General features: G+C 49.6%; 1 protein-coding gene across 1 annotated transcript in view; it reads left to right on the top strand.

The window, feature by feature from the left end:
- c1h1orf198 (chromosome 1 C1orf198 homolog) overlaps positions 1-18,337 on the top strand; it is a 44,776-nt gene that overhangs the window by 15,523 nt on the left and 10,916 nt on the right. The window contains exon 2 of the mRNA XM_072513004.1: positions 8,323-8,373. Within this exon, the coding sequence (XP_072369105.1) occupies positions 8,323-8,373 (51 nt within the window). The remainder of the gene's footprint in view (positions 1-8,322; positions 8,374-18,337) is intronic.

The following is an 18,337-nucleotide window of genomic DNA, read 5'->3' as shown; positions in this document are numbered from 1 at the left end:
AGCTTGGTTCGACCCGGACCCCCACCACCTTCGAAAACACCTTTGCCACGCCCACCCAGAACTCCTGTAGTGCCGGGCATGACCAGAACATGTGGGTGTGATTCGCTGGGCCTCTCAAGCATCTCGCACACCTATCCTCTACCCCAAAAAATTTACTAAGCCGTGCTCCAGTCATATGCGCCCTGTGTAGCACCTTAAATTGTATCAGGCTTAGCCTGGCACACGAGTACGATGAGTTTACCCTAGGTAGGGCATCAGCCCACAGCCCCTCCTCAATCTCCTCCCCCAGTTCTTATTCCCATTTCCCTTTCAGCTCATTTACCATGATCTCCCCCTCGTCCCTCGTCCCTCATCTCCCTGTATATGTCTGCCACCTTACCGTCCCCATGTCTCTGAGATCACTCTATCCTGCACTTCCTGCGTCGGGAGCTGCGGGAATTCCCTCACCTGTTGCCTCGCAAAAGCCCTCAATTGCATATACCGAAATGCATTCCTTTGGGGCAACCCATATTTCTCCGTCAGCGCTCCCAGACTCGCAAACGTCCCATCTACAAATAGATCTCTTAATTGTACTACCCCAGCTCTTTGCCATGCTCCAAATCCCCCATCCATTCTCCCCGGAACGAACCTATGATTGTTTCTTATCGGGGACCGCACCGAAGCTCCCGTCCCTCCCCTATGCCGTCTCCACTGCCCCCAAATTTTCAATGCAGCCACCACCACCGGGCTTGTGGTGTATTTCTTTGGTGAGAACGGCAACGGCGCCATCACCATTGCTTGCAAGCTAGTCCCCCTGCAGGACGCCCTCTCCAATCTCTTCCACGCCGCTCCCTCCCCTTCTCCCATCCACTTACACACCATTGAAACATTGGGGGCCCAGTAGTACTCACTTAGGCTCGGTAGTGCCAGCCCCCCCCCTGTCCCTACTATGCTGCAAGAATCCCCGCCTCACTCTCGGGGTCTTCCCAGCCCACACAAAACTCATAATGCTCTTCTCAATTCTTTTGAAAAAAGCCTTCGTGATCACCACCGGGAGACACTGGAACACAAAAAGGAATCTCGGGAGGACCACCATTTTAACCGCCTGCACCCTACCTGCCAATGACAGGGACACCATGTCCCATCTCTTGAAATCCTCCTACATCTGTTCCATCAACCGTGTTAAATTAAGCCTATGTAATGTACCCCAATTCTTGGCTATCTGGATCCCCAGGTACCGGAAGTCCCTTGTTACCTTCCTCAACGCTAAATCCTCTATCTCTCTGCTCTGCTTCCCCGGATGCACCACAAATAACTCACCTTTCCCCATGTTCAGTTTATACCCTGAAAAATCCCCAAACTTCCCAAGTATCCGCATTATCTCTGGCATCCCCTCCGCCGGGTCCGCCACATATAGCAACAAATCATCCGCATACAGAGATACCTGGTGTTCTTCCCCCCCCCCCAAGTACTCCCCTCCACTTCCTGGAACCCCTCAGTGCCATGGCCAGGGGTTCAATCGCCAATGCAAACAATAACGGGGACAGAGGACATCCCTGCCTCGTCCCTCTGGAGCCGAAAATAGTCAGACCCCCGTCCATTCGTGACCACGCTCGCCATCGGGGCCCTATACAGCAACTGTACCCACCTGATATACCCGTCCCCAAAGCCAAATCTCCTCAACACCTCCCACAAATAATCCCACTCCACTCTATCAAATGCTTTCTCGGCATCCCCCTCTGGTGGGGGCATCATCATTACCCCTAGCAGCCTCCGTATATTTGTATTTAGCTGTCTCCCCTTCACAAACCCAGTTTGGTCCTCATGGACCACCCCCGGGACACAATCCTCTATCCTCATTGCCATTACCTTGGCCAGAATCTTAGCATCCACATTCAGGAGGGAAATGGGCCTGTATGACCCGCATTGCAGCGGGTCTTTTTCCTTCTTTAGGAGGAGCGATATCGTTGCCTCTGACATAGTCGGGGGCAGCTGCCCCCTTTCCCTCGCCTCATTAAAGGTTCTCATCAGTAGCGGGGCCAGCAAGTCCAAATATTTCTTATAGAATTCAACTGGGAATCCGTCTGGTCCCGGGGCCTTCCCCGCCTGCATGCTTCCAATCCCTTTCACTACTTCCTCCGTCTCAATCTGTGCTCCCTGCCCCACTCTCTCCTGTTCCTCCACCTTAGGAAATTCCAGCTGATCCAGAAAGCACAACATTCTCTCCTTCCCGTCCGGGGGCTGCGCTTCATATAATCTTTCATAAAATGCCTTGAACACTCCATTCACTCTCTCCGCTCCCCGCTCCATCTCTCCCTCCTCATCTCTCACGCCCCCCATCTCCCTCGCTGCTCCCCTTTTCCTCAGTTGGTGGGCCAACAACCTACTCGCCTTCTCCCCATATTCGTACTGTACACCCTGTGCCTTCCTCCATTGTGCCTCTGCCTTACCCGTAGTCAACAAGTCAAATTCTACATGTAGCCTTTGCCTTTCCCTGTATAGTCCCTCCTCCGGTGCCTCCGCGTATTGTCTGTCCACCCTCAGAAGTTCTTTCAACAACCACTCCCTTTCCCTACCCTCCTGCTTTCCTTTATGTGCCCTAATAGATATCAGCTCCCCTCTAACCACTGCCTTCAGCGCCTCCCAGACCACTCCCACCTGTACCTCCACATTATCATTAATTTCCAAGTACCTTTCAATACACCCCCTCACCCTTAAACACACACCCTCATCTGCCAATAATCCCATGTCCATTCTCCAGGGTGGAAGCTGTTGTTTTTCTTTCCCTATCTCCAGGTCCACCCAGTGTGGAGCATGATCCGAGATGGCTATAGCAGTGTACTCCGTCCCCGTCACCTTTGGGATCAGTGCCCTTCCCAAAACAAAAAAATCTATTCGTGAAAATACTTTATGTACATAGGAGAAAAACGAAAACTCCTTACTCCTAGGTCTACTAAATCTCCAGGGATCTACTCCTCCCATCTGCACCATAAAATCCTTAAGCACCCTAGCTGCAGCCGGCCTCCTTCCGGTCCTGGACCTCGATCTGTCCAGCCCTGGGTCCAGCACCGTATTAAAGTCTCCACCCATTACCAACTTCCCCACTTCTAGGTCCGGGATTCGTCCTAACATACGCCTCATAAAATTGGCATCATCCCAGTTCGGGGCATACACGTTCACTAATACCACCGCCTCCCCTTGCAGTTTGCCACTCACCATCACGTATCTGCCCCCACTATCCGCCACTATAGTCTTTGCCTCAAACATTACCTGCTTCCCCACTAGTATGGCCACCCCCCTGTTTTTTGCATCTAGCCCCGAATGAAACACCTGCCCCACCCATCCTTTGCGAAGTCTAACCTGGTCTGTCAGCTTCAGATGCGTCTCCTGAAGCATAACCACATCTGCCTTAAGTTTCTTTAGGTGTGCGAGTACCCGTGCCCTCTTAATCGGCCCGTTCAGCCCTCTCACATTCCACGTGATCAACCGGGTTGGGGGGGCTCTTTACCTCCCCCCCCCCCCCCCCCCCCCCCCCCTTGACGACTAGCCATTTCCTTTTTCAATCCAGCTCCTCACCGGGTTCCCACGTAGCTGTATCCCCCCCCAGGCGCCCCCGCCCCGACCCCCCCATCCCATACCAGCTCCCCCTTCTCCCCAGCAGCAGCAACCCAGTTAACCCCCCCCCCCGCTAGATCCCAAGCTAGCGTAATTGCACCCCCCATGTTACTCCCAGAAGTCAGCAAACTCTGGCCGACCTCGGCTTCCCCCCGTGACCTCGGCTCACACTGTGCGAGGCCCCCTCCTTCCTGCTTCCCTGTTCCCGCCATGATTACCATAGCGCGGGAGCAAAGCCCGCGCTTCCCCTTTTGGCCCTGCCCCCAATGGCCGGCGCCCACAGCTCCTCATCCTCCCTCACCCCCTCCCCCACGACATGGGGAAGAGAGCGAAGTTACAGGGTCGCAGGTTTAACAATCTGGGAAGTCCTCTCTTCCCCCTTTTCCCCCCTTATCCCACAAATTCACCCCCCCACTTTTGTCCCAAACGTTCTTTTTCTGGCCTGCTCACTCCAGCTTCTCCTCGACAATAAATGTCCACGCCTCGTCTGCCGTGTTGAAATAGTGGTGTTTCCCTAGATGTGTGACCCACAGTCTTGCCGGTTGCAACATTCCGAATTTGACCTTCCTTTTATGCAACACCGCCTTGGCCCGATTAAAGCTTGCCCTCCTTCTCGCCACCTCCGCACTCCAATCTTGATACACGTGGATCACCGCATTCTCCCACCTACTGTTCCGAGTTTTCTTGGCCCATCTGATGACCATCTCTCTGTCCTTGTATCGGAGAAATCTAACAACTATTGCTCGAGGAATTTCTCCAGCCCTCGGTCTTCGCGCCATAACCCGATAGGCTCCCTCCACCTCCAGCGGACCCGTCGGGGCCTCCGATCCCATTAACGAATGCAGCATCGTGCTCACACATGCCCCGACGTCCGCCCCTTCTGCACCTTCGGGACGACCAAGAATCCTTAAGTTCTTCCTCCTCGCATTGTTCTCCAGCACCTCCAGCCTTTCCACACATCTTTTGTGTTGTGCCTCGTGCATCTCCGTTTTCACCACCAGGCCCTGTATGCCGTCCTCATTCTCAGCAGCCTTTGCCTTCACGACCCGAAGCTCCTGTTCCTGGGTCTTTTGCTCCTCCTTTAGCCCCTCAATCGCTTGTAATATCGGGGCCAACAGCTCCTCCTTCATCTCCTTTTTGAGTTCATCTACGCAACGCCGCAGGAACTCTTGTTGGTCAGGGCCCCATATTAAACTGCCTCCTTCCGACGCCATCTTGCTTTGTGCCTGCCTTCCTGGCCGCTGCTCTTGAGGATCCACCGCAATCCGGCTACTTATCCTCTCTTTTTTCCATCCGTGTCCAGGGGGGATTCCCTTCTGGATTACCGCACAGTGTTATTTGCCATTAAAATTGCCGATGGGGCTCCTATTAAGAGCCCAAAAGTCCGTTCCGCCGGGAGCTGCCGAAACGTGCGACTTAGCTGGTCATCGCCGCACCCGGAAGCTTCAATTAAACAATTTTTAACATAGGTGCTAAGGTTTGAGCTAAAGCTAATGGTCTTTCTTTTTGATATCTAACAACAATTGAAAATTCAGATCGTGTTTGTGGACAAGCTTTTCTTATTCAAAGAATAAGACCATTGAGAAATCAAAGGCTCGTAGAGTGTTAATTTGACCAACCATTAGTGTTGCAAGGAAAGACTTAAAACGTTATTTTGAAATATAAAATAATACAATGGTTGAGGTTATGAAATATGGTAAAATGAAGAGTAAAAAGGCAAAATAAGAAAACAAATTGGATGAGCAGCAAAAGTTCTTTTTTTAAAAAAAATCTTTTTATTGGCATTTCCCATATTAGTAAACAGTTGTATACATATACACATCACATTTTTCTCGCCCGCGCTTATTTCCTTTATTATACAGAGAGGTTTAGTTTGTCCTTCGTTTAATTGACCCCATGTGCACTTTGTTGCCCTCTGGGTCGGTCTATGGTTCTCTTTCCCCCCCCCCCCCCTCCCCGGCTTCGGCTGTGCTTTTCTTTTATTTTACGGACAGAATGGGGGTGGGGGGGTGGAAAGGTGTGTGTCGTTTTCCCCCCCCCCCCCCCCCCCCAATCGCTTGTGGTTTTCCCCACCTTCCTTCCCCCCCCCCCCCCAGGGTTTCGCAGTCTTTCGGTACCTCATCTATCTTGGTGTTTTTTAAATAATTCTTTTTAGGTTACTCAATGTTGCTGGCCTCGAACAGGTTTTGGAACAGACCGACAAACTGCCCCCAAGTATCCAGGAAGCCTTCCTCTGACCCTCGGCTGGCGCACTTAGTCTTCCCCAGGTGGAGACATTCCGAAAGGTCAGCGAGCCAGTCTGCAGCTGTAGATGGTGCTGCCGATCGCCAGCCGAGCAGGATTCTCCGGCGTGCGATTAGGGAAGCGAGGGCGTTGGCCCCCTTCCCCATGTGTAACTCTGGCTGCTCCAATACCCTGAAGATTGCCACTATTGGGCATGACTTCACCCTCACCCCACAACCTTGGACATTGCCTCGGAGAAGGCTGTCCAGAACCCAGCAAGCTTGGGGCAAGCCAAAACATGTGGGTGTGGTTGGCCGGGCCCCTCTGGCACTGCTCACATTTGTCCTCCACCTCCGGGAAGAACCTGCTCATTCGAGTTCTGGTCAGGTGCGCTCTGTGCACCACTTTGAGCTGCATTAGGCTTAGCCTTGCGCAGGAGAAGGTGGAGTTCACCCTGCTCAGTGCTTCGCTCCAGAGTCCCCATCCATCTCCGTCTCCAGTTTGTCCTCCCATTTTTGTCTGGTGGAGTCCGGGCTCTGTCCAGTAGTTGTCCGTATATTTTCCCACATAGCCCCCCCTTCTCGCTGCTTGTGCCTATCAGGTCCTCTAGTAGTGTGGTTTCTGGGGCCCCAGGGTACCCTACTTTCTCTTCGCGGAGGAAGTGTTTTATTTGGAGGTGTCTCATTTCTTGTCCTTTTGCTAGCTTCCACTTCCTCGTCCGTTCGTCTAGTGTCGCCAGTCTGTGCCCTATGTAGAAGTCCCCGACTGTCAGTGTGCCCCCATCCCGCCTCCATCTTTTGAAGGTGGTATCCAGCATGGCTGGGGGGGAATCTGTGATTGCTGCATATGGGAGCCATGGGGGACGTTTTGGTTATCCCGAAATGTTGTCTCAGCTGGGTCCACGTTCTCAGCGTGGCCGCTACCACTGGGCTCGTTGTGTATCTTGTTGAGGAGGATGGGAGTGCTGCTGTGGCCAAGGCCCGGAGGGTCGTTCCTTTACAGGAAGCCTCCTCCATTTATACCCAATCTGTGTCGGGTTCTTGTACCCATCCCCTCACTCTTTCTGCCGTTGCTGCCCAGTGGTAGTATTGTAGGTTTGGTAAGGCCAGGCCTCCTTTGATTTTCCTTCTTTGCAGTATCTGTTTGGGAATTCTCGGGTTCTTACATCCCCCACACACACACAAACGCCATGATTAAACTGTCTATGTTTTGGAAAAAGGCCTTGGGGATGAAGATCAGGATGGATCTAAACAGGAAAAGGAACCTTGGCAGTACGTTCATCTTGATCGTCTGCACACTCCACGCCAGGGAGAGTGGGAGTGAACCCCACCTTTTGAAGGTCTCTTCTTCCTCCACCAGGCTGGTCAGGTTCCACTTGTGGATCTGTGTCCAGTCTCTGGCTATCTGGATCCCCAGGTAACGGAATCTGTTCTGATTTTGAACGGGAGCCCCTTCAGCTCTCTTCCTCCCCCGTTTGGGTTCACTGGGAATGCCTCGCTTTTGCCCAGGTTAAGTTTGTAGGTTCCAAACTCTTTCAGTATTTGCAGTATTGCCTTCAGTCCCTCCTGTGGCTTTGAGACATAGAGGAGGTCATCTGCATAGAGTGAGACTCTGTGCTCTCTGTCTCCTCTCCCCGGATTCCCTTCCAGCTTTTCGCGTTCCGCCAGGGGTTTGATCGCGAGCGCGAACAAGAGTGGGGACGGGGCAGCCCGGTCTTGTTCCTCTCTGCAGCTGGAAGCATTCAGAGCTGATGGTGTTAGTTTGGACGCTCGCTTTGGGAGCGTTAGTTTGGACGCTCACTTTGGGAGCATTGTACAGGAGCCTCACCCAGGTGGTAAACCCCGCTCCCAGCCCAAACCGTTCCAGTACCTCGAGGAGGTATTTCCATTCGACTCTGTCGAAGGCCTTTTCCGAGTCCAAGGAGACGATCACCTCTGATGATCTCTCCCAGGGGTGGGTCATTATTACTTTCAGCAGCCGCCTGATGTTTGCTGTGAGCTGCCTACCCTTGACAAAAGCCCGTTTGGTCCTCTGCGATCATCTTTGAGCAGCAAAAGTTCTTGACGCTTACTTCAGACATTACTTGGTGTTAGCCGTGGCTCAGTGTACTGCATTCTCGACTTGAGACAGGAGGTTGGAGGCATAAGCCCAAATCCAGAGGTTTGATCCTATGATCTAGAGTAGATTTGACACTTTAGTGCAATATTGAGGGATTGTTGGTGCACAAGTGGTTAAATTGATGCCCTGTCTGCATTCTCAGGTGGACTTAACGGATTTATGAAACAATTCACCTGGCATCCTGACCAATATTATTGTCAATTATCTGATTGTTATCTCATTGCTGTTTGTATGACTTCACTTTGTCGCACTAAGTATAAATTGGTTGCTGCATTTCCTCCGACAACAGTGACTGTGCTCTAAAAATTCTTAATTGGTTGTAAAGTACTTTGTGACATCCTGAGGCTATGAAACACATTTTATTAACTTTCTATTTTGCAATTTTAGGACATTACATGGCAAGATGAACACTCAGCTCCATTCTCTTGGGAAACTAAGGTAAGTCATACCAAGTCTTTCATTGACATAGCAAAGATTGGTCACTTGTACATTTTATAATAAACAAAACAAAATCCTGTGCTGTCTTTACTGCATGCAAGGTCAATTTGACTTTTTTTACATTTGCCTTTTTTAGTGGAGGAACTTGCATATATCAAAAAATAGTTTTTTCAAAGTATATGAAATCTGTATATCTGAGTTGCATCTGGAAAAAACCCTAAATTTGAGAAATTTAACCAGCGAATAACTTGATCAATACCAATAAAGTACTTTTGAAGTGTAGTCATTGTTATCATTGGCAATCTAGTTGTGCGTGACCCCTTGGGGATGAGCGACCATAATATGATAGAATTTTTCATCAAAATGGAGAGTGAAGTAGCTGATTCTGAGACTAAGGTCCTGAATCTTAACAAAGGAAACTAGATAAAATGAGGTGTGAGTTGGCTATGATCAGTTGGGAATGTTACTTAAAGGGGTGGCAGCGGATAGGCAATGGCAAATATTCAAAGAGTGCATGGAGAAACTGCAATAATTGTGTATTCCTGTCTGGCAGAAAAGTAAAACGGAAAAGGTAGCCAGTCCATGGTTTACAAAGGAAATTAGGGATAGTATTTGATCCAAGGAAGTAGCATATAAATTGGCCAAGAAAAATAACGGGTCTGAGGATTGGGAGTGGTTTATAACTCAGAAGGACCAAAGGATTGATTAAGAAAGAGAAAATAGAGTACTAAAGTAAGCTTGCAGGGAACATAAAAACTGACTGTAAAAGCTTCTATAGGTACGTGAGGGGAACAAAATTGGTGAAGACAAATATAGGTCCCTTAGTCAGAAATGGGGGAATGTATTATAAGGGACAAAGAGATGGCTGAGCAACTAAAAACATTGGTTCTGTCTTCACAAATGAGGACACACACAAGATACCAGAAATGTTGGGGAATTCAGAGTTTAGTGAGGAGGAACTGAAGGTGCTCAATATCAGCAGAGAAATGGTTTTAGAACATAGAACATACAGTGCAGGAGGAGGCCATTCGGCCCATCGAGTCTGCACCAACCCACTTAAGCCCTCACTTCCACACTATCCCCATAACCCAATAACCTCTCCTAACCTTTTTGGTCACTAAGGGCAATTTATCATGGCCAATCCACCTAACCTGCATGTCTTTGGACTGTGGGAGGAAACCGGAGCACCCGGAGGAAACCCACGCAGACATGGGGAGAATGTGCAGACTCCGCATAGACAGTGACCCAGCAGGGAATCAAACCTGGGACCCTGGCGCTGTGAAGCCACAGTGCTATCCACTTGTTCTACTGTGCTGTCCAATTTTGGGGAAACTGATGGGATTGAAGGCTGATAAATCCCCAGGGCTTGATAATCTACATCCCAGGGCATTGAAGGAGGTGGCTCTAGAAATACTAGGTGCATTGGTGGCCATCTTCCTAGATTCTATAGACTGCGGAACAGTTCCTGCAGATTGGAGGGTGGCTAATGTAATAATAATAGCTTATTATTACAAATAGGCTTCAATGAAGTTACTGTGAAAAGCCCCTAGTCGCCAGATTCCGGGGAGGCCGATACGGGAATTGAACCCGCGCTGCTGGCCTTGTTATGCATTACAAGCCAGCTGTTTAGTCCACTGTGCTAAACAAGCCCCTTGTAAGTCCACTATTTATAAAGGGAGGTCGAGCGAAAGCAGGGAATTATAGACCATTAGACTTGACGTCAGTAGTGCGGAAAATACTAGAATCATTATCAAAGTTTTTATAACAGAGCACTGAGAAAACAGTGGCAGGATCGGACACAGTCAGCATGGATTTATGAAGGGGAAATCATGCTTGATAAATCTAACTGGAATTCTTCAAGGATGTAACCAGTAGAATTGATGAAGTAGAGCCAATGGATGTGGTGTATTTGGACTTTCAGGTGGCTTTTGACAAAGTCCCACATAAAAGATTGGTGTGTAAAATTAAAGCGCATTGGATTGGGGGTAGTGTATTAAGATGGATAGAAAACTGGTTGGCAGACCGGAAATGAGGAGTAGGAATTAACGGTCTTTTTAAATCGGCAGGCAGTGACTAATGGGGTACCACAGGGATAGGTGCTAGGACCCGTGCTATTCACAATATGTATTAATGATTTAGATGAGGGAACAAAATGTCATATCTCCAAATTTGCAGATGACACCAAGTTGGGGAAAGGGTGAGCTGTGAGGAGGATGCAGAGATCTTTCAGCGTGATTTGGACAAGTTGAATGAATGGAAAAATGAATGGCAGATGCAGTATAATTTGGATAAATGCGAGGTTATCCACTTTGGTAACAAAACCAAGGCAGACTATTATCTTAATGGCCATAAATGAGGAGAGGGGAATTTGCAACGAGACCTGGGTGTCCTCGTTCACCAGTCACTGAAGGTAAGCATGCAGGTGGTAAAGAAAGCAAATGGTGGGCTGGCCTTCCTTGTGAGAGGATTAGAGTACAGGAGCAAGGATGTCTTGCTGCAATTATACAGGGTCTTGGTGAGGTCACAGCTGGAATATTGTGTGCAGTTTTGGTCTCTTTATCTGAGGAAGAATGTTCTTAATATAGAGGAAGTGCAGCGAAGGTTTACCAGGCTGATTCCTGGGATGGCAGGACTAACATACGGTGAGAGATTGAATCGGATAGAATTGTATTTTCTGGAGTTGAGAAGAATGAGGGGGAAATCTCATAGAAACCTTTAAAATTCGAACAGGACTGGACAGGATGGATGCAGGAAGGATGTTCCCGATGGTGGATGTGTCCAGAACCAGGGGTCCTAATCTGAGGATACGGAGTAGACCATTTAGGACATGGATGAGGAGAAATTTCTTCATCCAGAGTGGTGAGCCTGTGGAATTCTTTACCACAGGAAGTAGTTGAGACCAAAACATTGTATGGTTTCAAGAAGCAGTTAGATATATTGCACTTAGGACGAAGGGGATCAAAGGATATAATTTAATAATCTTTATTGTCACAAGTAGGCTCACATTAACACTGCAATGAAGTTACTGTGAAAAGCCCCTAGTCTCCACATTCCAACGCCTGTTCGGGTACAGGGAGAATTCAGAATGTCCAATTTACCTATCAGCGCGTCTTTCGGGACTTGTGGGAGGAAACCGGAGCACCCTGAGGAAACCCACACAGACACTGGGAGAATGTGCGGACTCCGCACAGACAGTGACCCAAACTGGGAATAGAACCTGACACCCTGGCGATGCAAAGCAACAGTGCTTTGAATGTTTGAAACCTTGTGCTCCACAGGCTCACAGCACTAACATGGCCTGTAAATCCCCAAAGTGTAGCCTTGTCTGATTGGCAGCCGTACACGAGAACCATACTTGTTCGTGTTGGTGGCAGTACCACTGTGAAATTGAACGTTTCGTCAATTCTAAATTAGCATGTGGATGCTGTTGTGGAAGGTGTTGTTATTGCACATATCTGGTCTCCTAAAATCCATCTTCCTGGTTCCATTTTTTCTCGGCACGCAGCAATTGTGCTGAAAATGCTCGTGAAAACCACGCTCTGTCAATCAGCTAATGCATTCCTTAAAGGGTTATATCCGTCCTTAGCAAAATTCACACAATGTTCACTTTTAGGCCAGGTAAAATTGTTGCTGCAAGCAGACAACACATAGCTATGCAATGCAATACTCGCAGATCCAACTTACTGTTTTCTTTTAGAATCTGCGTCTTCATAGCCATGTCTGTCTCGGGAATAGATAATATTTGCAACATTACCTCTCCACACTGCATACTGACAGGGATGCGAACATATTTTCATTTTTCATTCCAAGTGGGTTTCCCTCGGGTGCTCCGGTTTCTTCCCACAGTCTAAAAATGTGCTGGTTAGGTGGATTGGCCATGCTAAATTGCCCTTAGGTTAGGTGGGGTTACAGGGATAGGGTGGAGGTGTGGGCTTAAGGAGGGTGCTCTTTCAAAAAACCAGTGCAGACCTGATGGGCCGAATGGCCTCCTTCCGTACTGTAAATTCTATGATTCAATGATTTCAAGATCATGACTACGGTAATGAACAGTTTATGTTCCTGTTTATTACTTTTACCATTTGCGGAACACAAACATCTCTGGCCAGAAAAGTTTGAAAATATTAAGTGTTTTTGTTGTTTGAAACCTCCCAGTGTAAAGCTAGCACAAATCATCATAGTTGTACAGCCTGTCATTATCATTTGGCCCTTCAACTGTCATTAGTATTCCTGAAATGTTAATTGATATTATTATTACTTAATCAATCAACCCATTCGTTCAGGTAAAAATACCAGAGATCTGTTGGAAGTACCACAATTTTAACAAGGTATGTGCAATATTTGGTTCATAAAGTAGCTGGAATGCTCCCCATGGCTTCTTCCTGAGTGACTGAGGGGGAGAGTGGGGAAATGGAACTGAAAAAAACCCAGCTCTTTTTTTGCTAGTCAGCTCCCCCTGATGGAATGTGTAGAACCCAAGTGAGGGCAACACTGACTGCAAGGTTCTCCATGACTTGACTGACTGGCTTCGCTGCCTTAAACTCACACATGATGTATGATTCATTCGCTCATGTCCTCGAGTGTTGACACTGTCTGCAATCTATTTCCCCATTAGAATCAGTAGAGTCTCGATTACCTGAATTACCTCTGTGCCATAATGACTCCAAGACCTTCAGCAGAACTTGGGGGGGGGGGAAAGAGAGTGAATAAAAACCTTCTAAAAGATTTCTCGGGTGCAGCACGGAGGTCCAGTGGTTAGCACTGCTGCCTCACTGCGCCAAGGACCCGGGTTCCATCCTGACCCTGAGTCACTGTCCATATGGAGTATGCACATTTTCCCCGTGCCTGCGTGGATTTCATCCCCACAACCCAAAGATGTGCAAGGTAAGTGGATTGGTCATGCTAAATTGCCCATTAATTGGGGGGGGGGGGGGGGGGAAATAGAATTGGGCACCAAGATTTCTGAATGTGCGAAACATTTCCTCTCCGACAATTGAAAGTTTAAGTTTTGACTTTGAGACTGTCTTCTGAATATTCTGTGTCCAAGAGCCTTTTTCTTTCAATAAATTATTATCAATAGGTCATAAAATGTCAAAGACAATAGTCACAATTTGACTTGGACTCATATCTTATGAAAATGTGTTTGCAGTTACAACTCCAAAGTTAAAAAAGCTATTAGCACCTCAGTGAGGAAATTCCTGGGTAGCTTCATCTTCTTGGACAGCCTGTGCTTTGAATGCCATCGAATGACTACTGCTGTGCATATGGTCCTTGTCTAGGGATAGGGCTGAGGCTTACGTGAAACATAACCAATTGGTTACAGTCATGGAAGATTACCGGCAACTTTAAGCACATGCCTCAGCAGGACCAAGCATCTTCAGGGAAAGGGTTGAGGACTACAAACAGTAAAAAAAAAAACAAGGACTCCTATGTCAGGCTCCTATTCATTGACTACAGCTCCGCCTTCGACACCATCCCAGCCAAGTTGATATCAAAGCTCCAAAACCTAGGACTTGACTCCTCCCTCTGCAACTGGATCCTCTACCTTCTGACCCATAGAGCATAATCAGTGAGAATGAACAACAACACCTCCTCCGCGATAGTCCTCAATATTGCGGCCACGCAAGGCTGCATACTTAGCTGCCTACTATACTCCATATACACACAGTACTTAGTGAAAAGATTTGGCTCTACTCCATCTACAAGTTTGCTGACGACATGACTGTAGTGGGTCGAAGCTCGAATAACAATGAGTCAATACAGTGGGGGAGATAGAGAACCTAGTGGAGTGGTGTAACAACAATTTCTCCCTCAATGTCAGCAAAACTGAAGAGCTGGCAATTGACTTCAGGAAGCAAAGTATCGTACATACTAATGGGCCGAGGTGGAGATGGTTGACAGTTTCAACATCCTAGGTGTGCACATCACCAACAATCTGTCCTGGTCCACCCACGTCAATGCTATGACTAAGAAAGCGCAACAACTTTCTCAGGAAACTAAGCAAATTCGGCATGTCCACATTGACCTGACCAACCTTTACAGATGCACCAGAGAAAGCATCCTATCTGGCTGCATCACAGCCTGGTAAATTGCGCATCTTCTCTACTGAGTAGTACTACACTCAAAGAACAAAGAAAAGTACAGCACAGGAACAGGACCTTCGGTCCTCCAAGCCTGCGCTGACCATGCTGCCCGTCCAAACTAAAACCTTCGACACTTCCGGGTTCCGTATCCCTCTTATTCCCATCCTATTCATGTATTTGTCAAGAGGCCCCTTAAACGTCACTATCGTCCCTGCTTCCACCACCTCCTCCGGTAGCGAGTTCCAGGCACCTACTACCCTCTGTGTAAAAAACTTGCCTCGTACATCTCCTCTAAACCTTGCCCCTCGCACCTTAACTCTAAGCCCCCTAGTAATTGACCCCTCTACCCTGGGAAAAAGCCTCTGACTATCCACACGGTTTTTAAAAATTGTATATAATATAAGTCGGACTTGGAATAAAAACTAAACGCTTCTAACCAATAAAAGATGGATGTTTGTTCAGCTTAGTTATTGAGTTGTTTTTCCCTGAGGTAAATTCTAAGACAATGAATGAAGATGGGGAAATTGCATCTCTTCTTTTTCTTCCTCTTTCCTCCCCCCACTCCCCGAAGAAAATGATTATCATAACGGGGAGACAACTCACCCACCCTTCACCATTGTAAAAGGCAATGGTGGATGGGTTTTAATAAATTTGTAAGAAACAGCAAATGGTAGTGTGAGGGAGTGGGGAAAGATTTGCGTATTGAAAACCGCTTTGCGACTTCCGGGTGCGGCTATGCAGAGCTAGGTCGCATATTCGGTAGCTCGCGCTTGGAACGGACTTTTGGGCTCTTTTACAGGGCCCCCACGGCATTTGTTTGACATTTCCCGGTGTGGGAAGAAGACTGCAGCATACCCCTGACAGTGTCCCCCAGGAATGTTATGTCTTTTGGCTACCAGACCTGGCAGAAACAGTAAAAGATTTGGCTTGAGCTATAGGAATAGACAAAAGCCTCTTCCAGCATGCAGGCGGGGGAAGGGCAAGCTTAAAGCTGCAATCTGACTTGACTCTATCAAAGGTGAATTCTAGCAGCAGAGGAAACAACTGTGAAAAGATCTACCAAGGCCATTGAAGAAGCAGGGACGAGGCTTCCGGTGGCGGCCATGGAGGAGTAGGTAGCGCATTCGGCAGCTCCCGTCTGGAACCGACTCTCAGACCTTTTTCAGGAGTTTCCATAGACTTTTTGGGGCAGACTGGTGAAGTGAACACTGCCAAAAGGATTCCCTCTCGACTTCCGGTTGCGGCTATGCTGAGCTAAGCCGCACGATTCGGCAGCTCCCTCTACCACGGACTTTCGGGCTCGTTAGAAGAGCCCCAACGGAACTTTTTTTTTTTTTTTTTTTTTTTGACACAACCCGTGGGGAAGGGAAGAGAGAGGTCCCCCTCCAACTTAGATAAAACGGACCAGAAGTGTAACGGCCAAAGGAGCGGCACTGGAGCAACGGGAGAAGCGAGGGAAAGAAAACAAAATGGCGGCGGCCAGGGACAAAGGGGAGCTGCAGGAGTTCATCGAGCGCTGCTTCGAGGAGCAGCGCGAGGAGATGCGCAAGGAGATGTTGGCGCCTATGCTTTCGGCAATTGAAGGACTCGGGATCACCCAGAAGGCCCACGAAGCTAAGATCCAGGAAGTACAGAAAAGAGTCAGTCAGAACGAGGACGAGCTCGTGGGCCTGGCGGTGAGAGTGGAGCAGAACGAGGCGCTACACAAGTGGTGGGCGGGAAGACTCGAAGACCTGGAGAACAGGTCGAGGAGAAAGAATCTGCGAATCCTGGGTCTCCCTGAGGGAGTGGAGGGGGCTGATGCCGGGGCATACGCGAGCACGATGCTCGAGGCGATGATGGGCACGAAGGCCCCTTCGAGGCCGCTGGAGTTGGACGGGGCACATCGGGTGCTGGCGAAGAAGCCCCAGGCAAATGAGCCGCCAAGGGCGATGGTGGTGAGGTTCCACCGGTTCACGGACAGAGTGGGTCCTGAGATGGGCCAAGAAGGAGCGGAGCAGTAAGTGGGACAATGCAGAGATCCGAATATACCCGGACTGGAGCACGGAGGTTGCAAAGCAGAGAGCGGGTTTCAACCGGGCCAAAGCGGCGTTGTACCGGAAAGAAGTGAAATTCGGAATGCTGCAGCCAGCGCGACTGTGGGTCACATACACGGGCCAACACTATTACTTCGAAACGCCTGAAGAGGCGTGGACCTTTGTACAAGCCGAAAAGTTGGACTCTAACTGAGGGTTTGAGAGGGTGGGGGGGATGTTTTGGGGTTTGATGTGTGATGGTTGTTGTATATAGGGGGTCAATCACGCGCAGGAAATGTTACATGGGCTGGGGGAGAGAGACAAAGCCGCGACAGGAGCTGCGCCAGAGGGGGCGGAGCGGGCTTTGGAAAGCGCGGGGTGTTTTCCCGCGTGCGGGAAGGGGAACGAAGGAATGCATATGGATTGGGAGACTCCCACACGGGGAGGTCAATGGGACGGCGGGGGAAGCCGGGGTCAGCAGGCGTCAGCTGACTTACGAGAGTGACATGGGTGGAGCAAAAAAGCTAGACAGGGGTCTAGCGGGGGGAAGGGGGGGGGGGGGAAGGGTTGCTGCTGCACTGGCAGAAAGGGAATGGGACACAGAAGAGGTGGTCCGGACAGGGGTCCCCCCTCTGGGGGACTGGAGGGTGAGTGAGGCGTGGACACGGGACTGGCCCAGAAAAGGAGATGGCTAGTCGGCGGGGCGTGGGAGGGGTGAGAGCCCCTCCAATCCGGCTGATAACGTGGAATGTGAGGGGCCTGAATGGGCCGGTGAAGAGGGCTCGAGTGTTCGCGCACTTAAAGGGACTGAAGGCGGACGTGGCCATGCTCCAAGAGACACACCTGAAGGTGGCGGACCAGGTCAGGCTAAGAAAGGGATGGGTAGGACAGGTATTCCTGTCGGGACTGGACGCGAAGAATAGAGGGGTGGCAATATTGGTGGGAAAGCGGGTGTCATTTGAGGCCAAGACTATTGTAGCGGACAATGGAGGGCGATATGTAATGGTGAGCGGTAGGCTGCAAGGGACGTGGGTGGTGTTGGTAAACGTATACGCCCCGAACTGGGATGATGCAGGATTCATGAAGCGCATGTTGGGGTGCATTCTGGACCTGGAGATAGGAGGCCTGATAATGGGTGGGGACTTCAATACAGTGTTGGATCCAGCACTGGACCGCTCCAAATTAAGGACTGGAAAGAGGCCGGCAGCGGCCAAGGTACTTAGGGGGTTTATGGATCAGATGGGGGGAGTGGACCCATGGCGGTTTGCAAGGCCGCAGGCCAGGGAATTTTCTTTCTTCTCCCATGTACACAAAGCCTACTCCCGGATAGATTTCTTTGTTCTGGGTAGGGCGCTCATCCCGAGGGTGGAGGGGACGGAGTATTCGGCTATAGCCGTTTCGGACCATGCCCCGCACTGGGTGGAACTGGAGCTGGGAGAGGAGAGGGAACAACGCTCGTTGTGGCGGCTGGATGTGGGACTGCTGGCGGACGAGGTGGTGTGTGGGAAGGTGAGGGGGTGTATCGAAAGGTACTTGGAGGCCAACGACAACGGGGAGGTGCGGGTGGGGGTGTTATGGGAGGCGTTGAAGGCGGTGATCAGGGGAGAGCTCATTTCCATTAGGGCTCATAGAGAGAAGACAGGGTATGGAAAGGGAGAGGTTAGTGGGGGAGATTTTGAGAGTGGACAGGAGATACGCAGAGGCCCCGGAGGAAAGATTACTTGGGGAAAGACGACAGCTCCAGACGGAGTTTGACCTGTTGACCACAGGGAAGGCGGAGGCACAGAGGAGGAAAGCGCAGGGGGCGACCTACGAGTATGGGGAAAAGGCTAGTCGGATGCTGGCACACAAGCTCCGTAAGAGGATGGC

The sequence above is a fragment of the Scyliorhinus torazame genome, chromosome 1 (genome assembly GCF_047496885.1).
Source record: "Scyliorhinus torazame isolate Kashiwa2021f chromosome 1, sScyTor2.1, whole genome shotgun sequence".
Classification (NCBI taxonomy): Eukaryota; Metazoa; Chordata; class Chondrichthyes; order Carcharhiniformes; family Scyliorhinidae; genus Scyliorhinus; species Scyliorhinus torazame.
The sequence above is the reverse complement of the archived record's forward strand: the minus strand, read 5'-3'. Positions and strand labels throughout refer to the sequence as shown.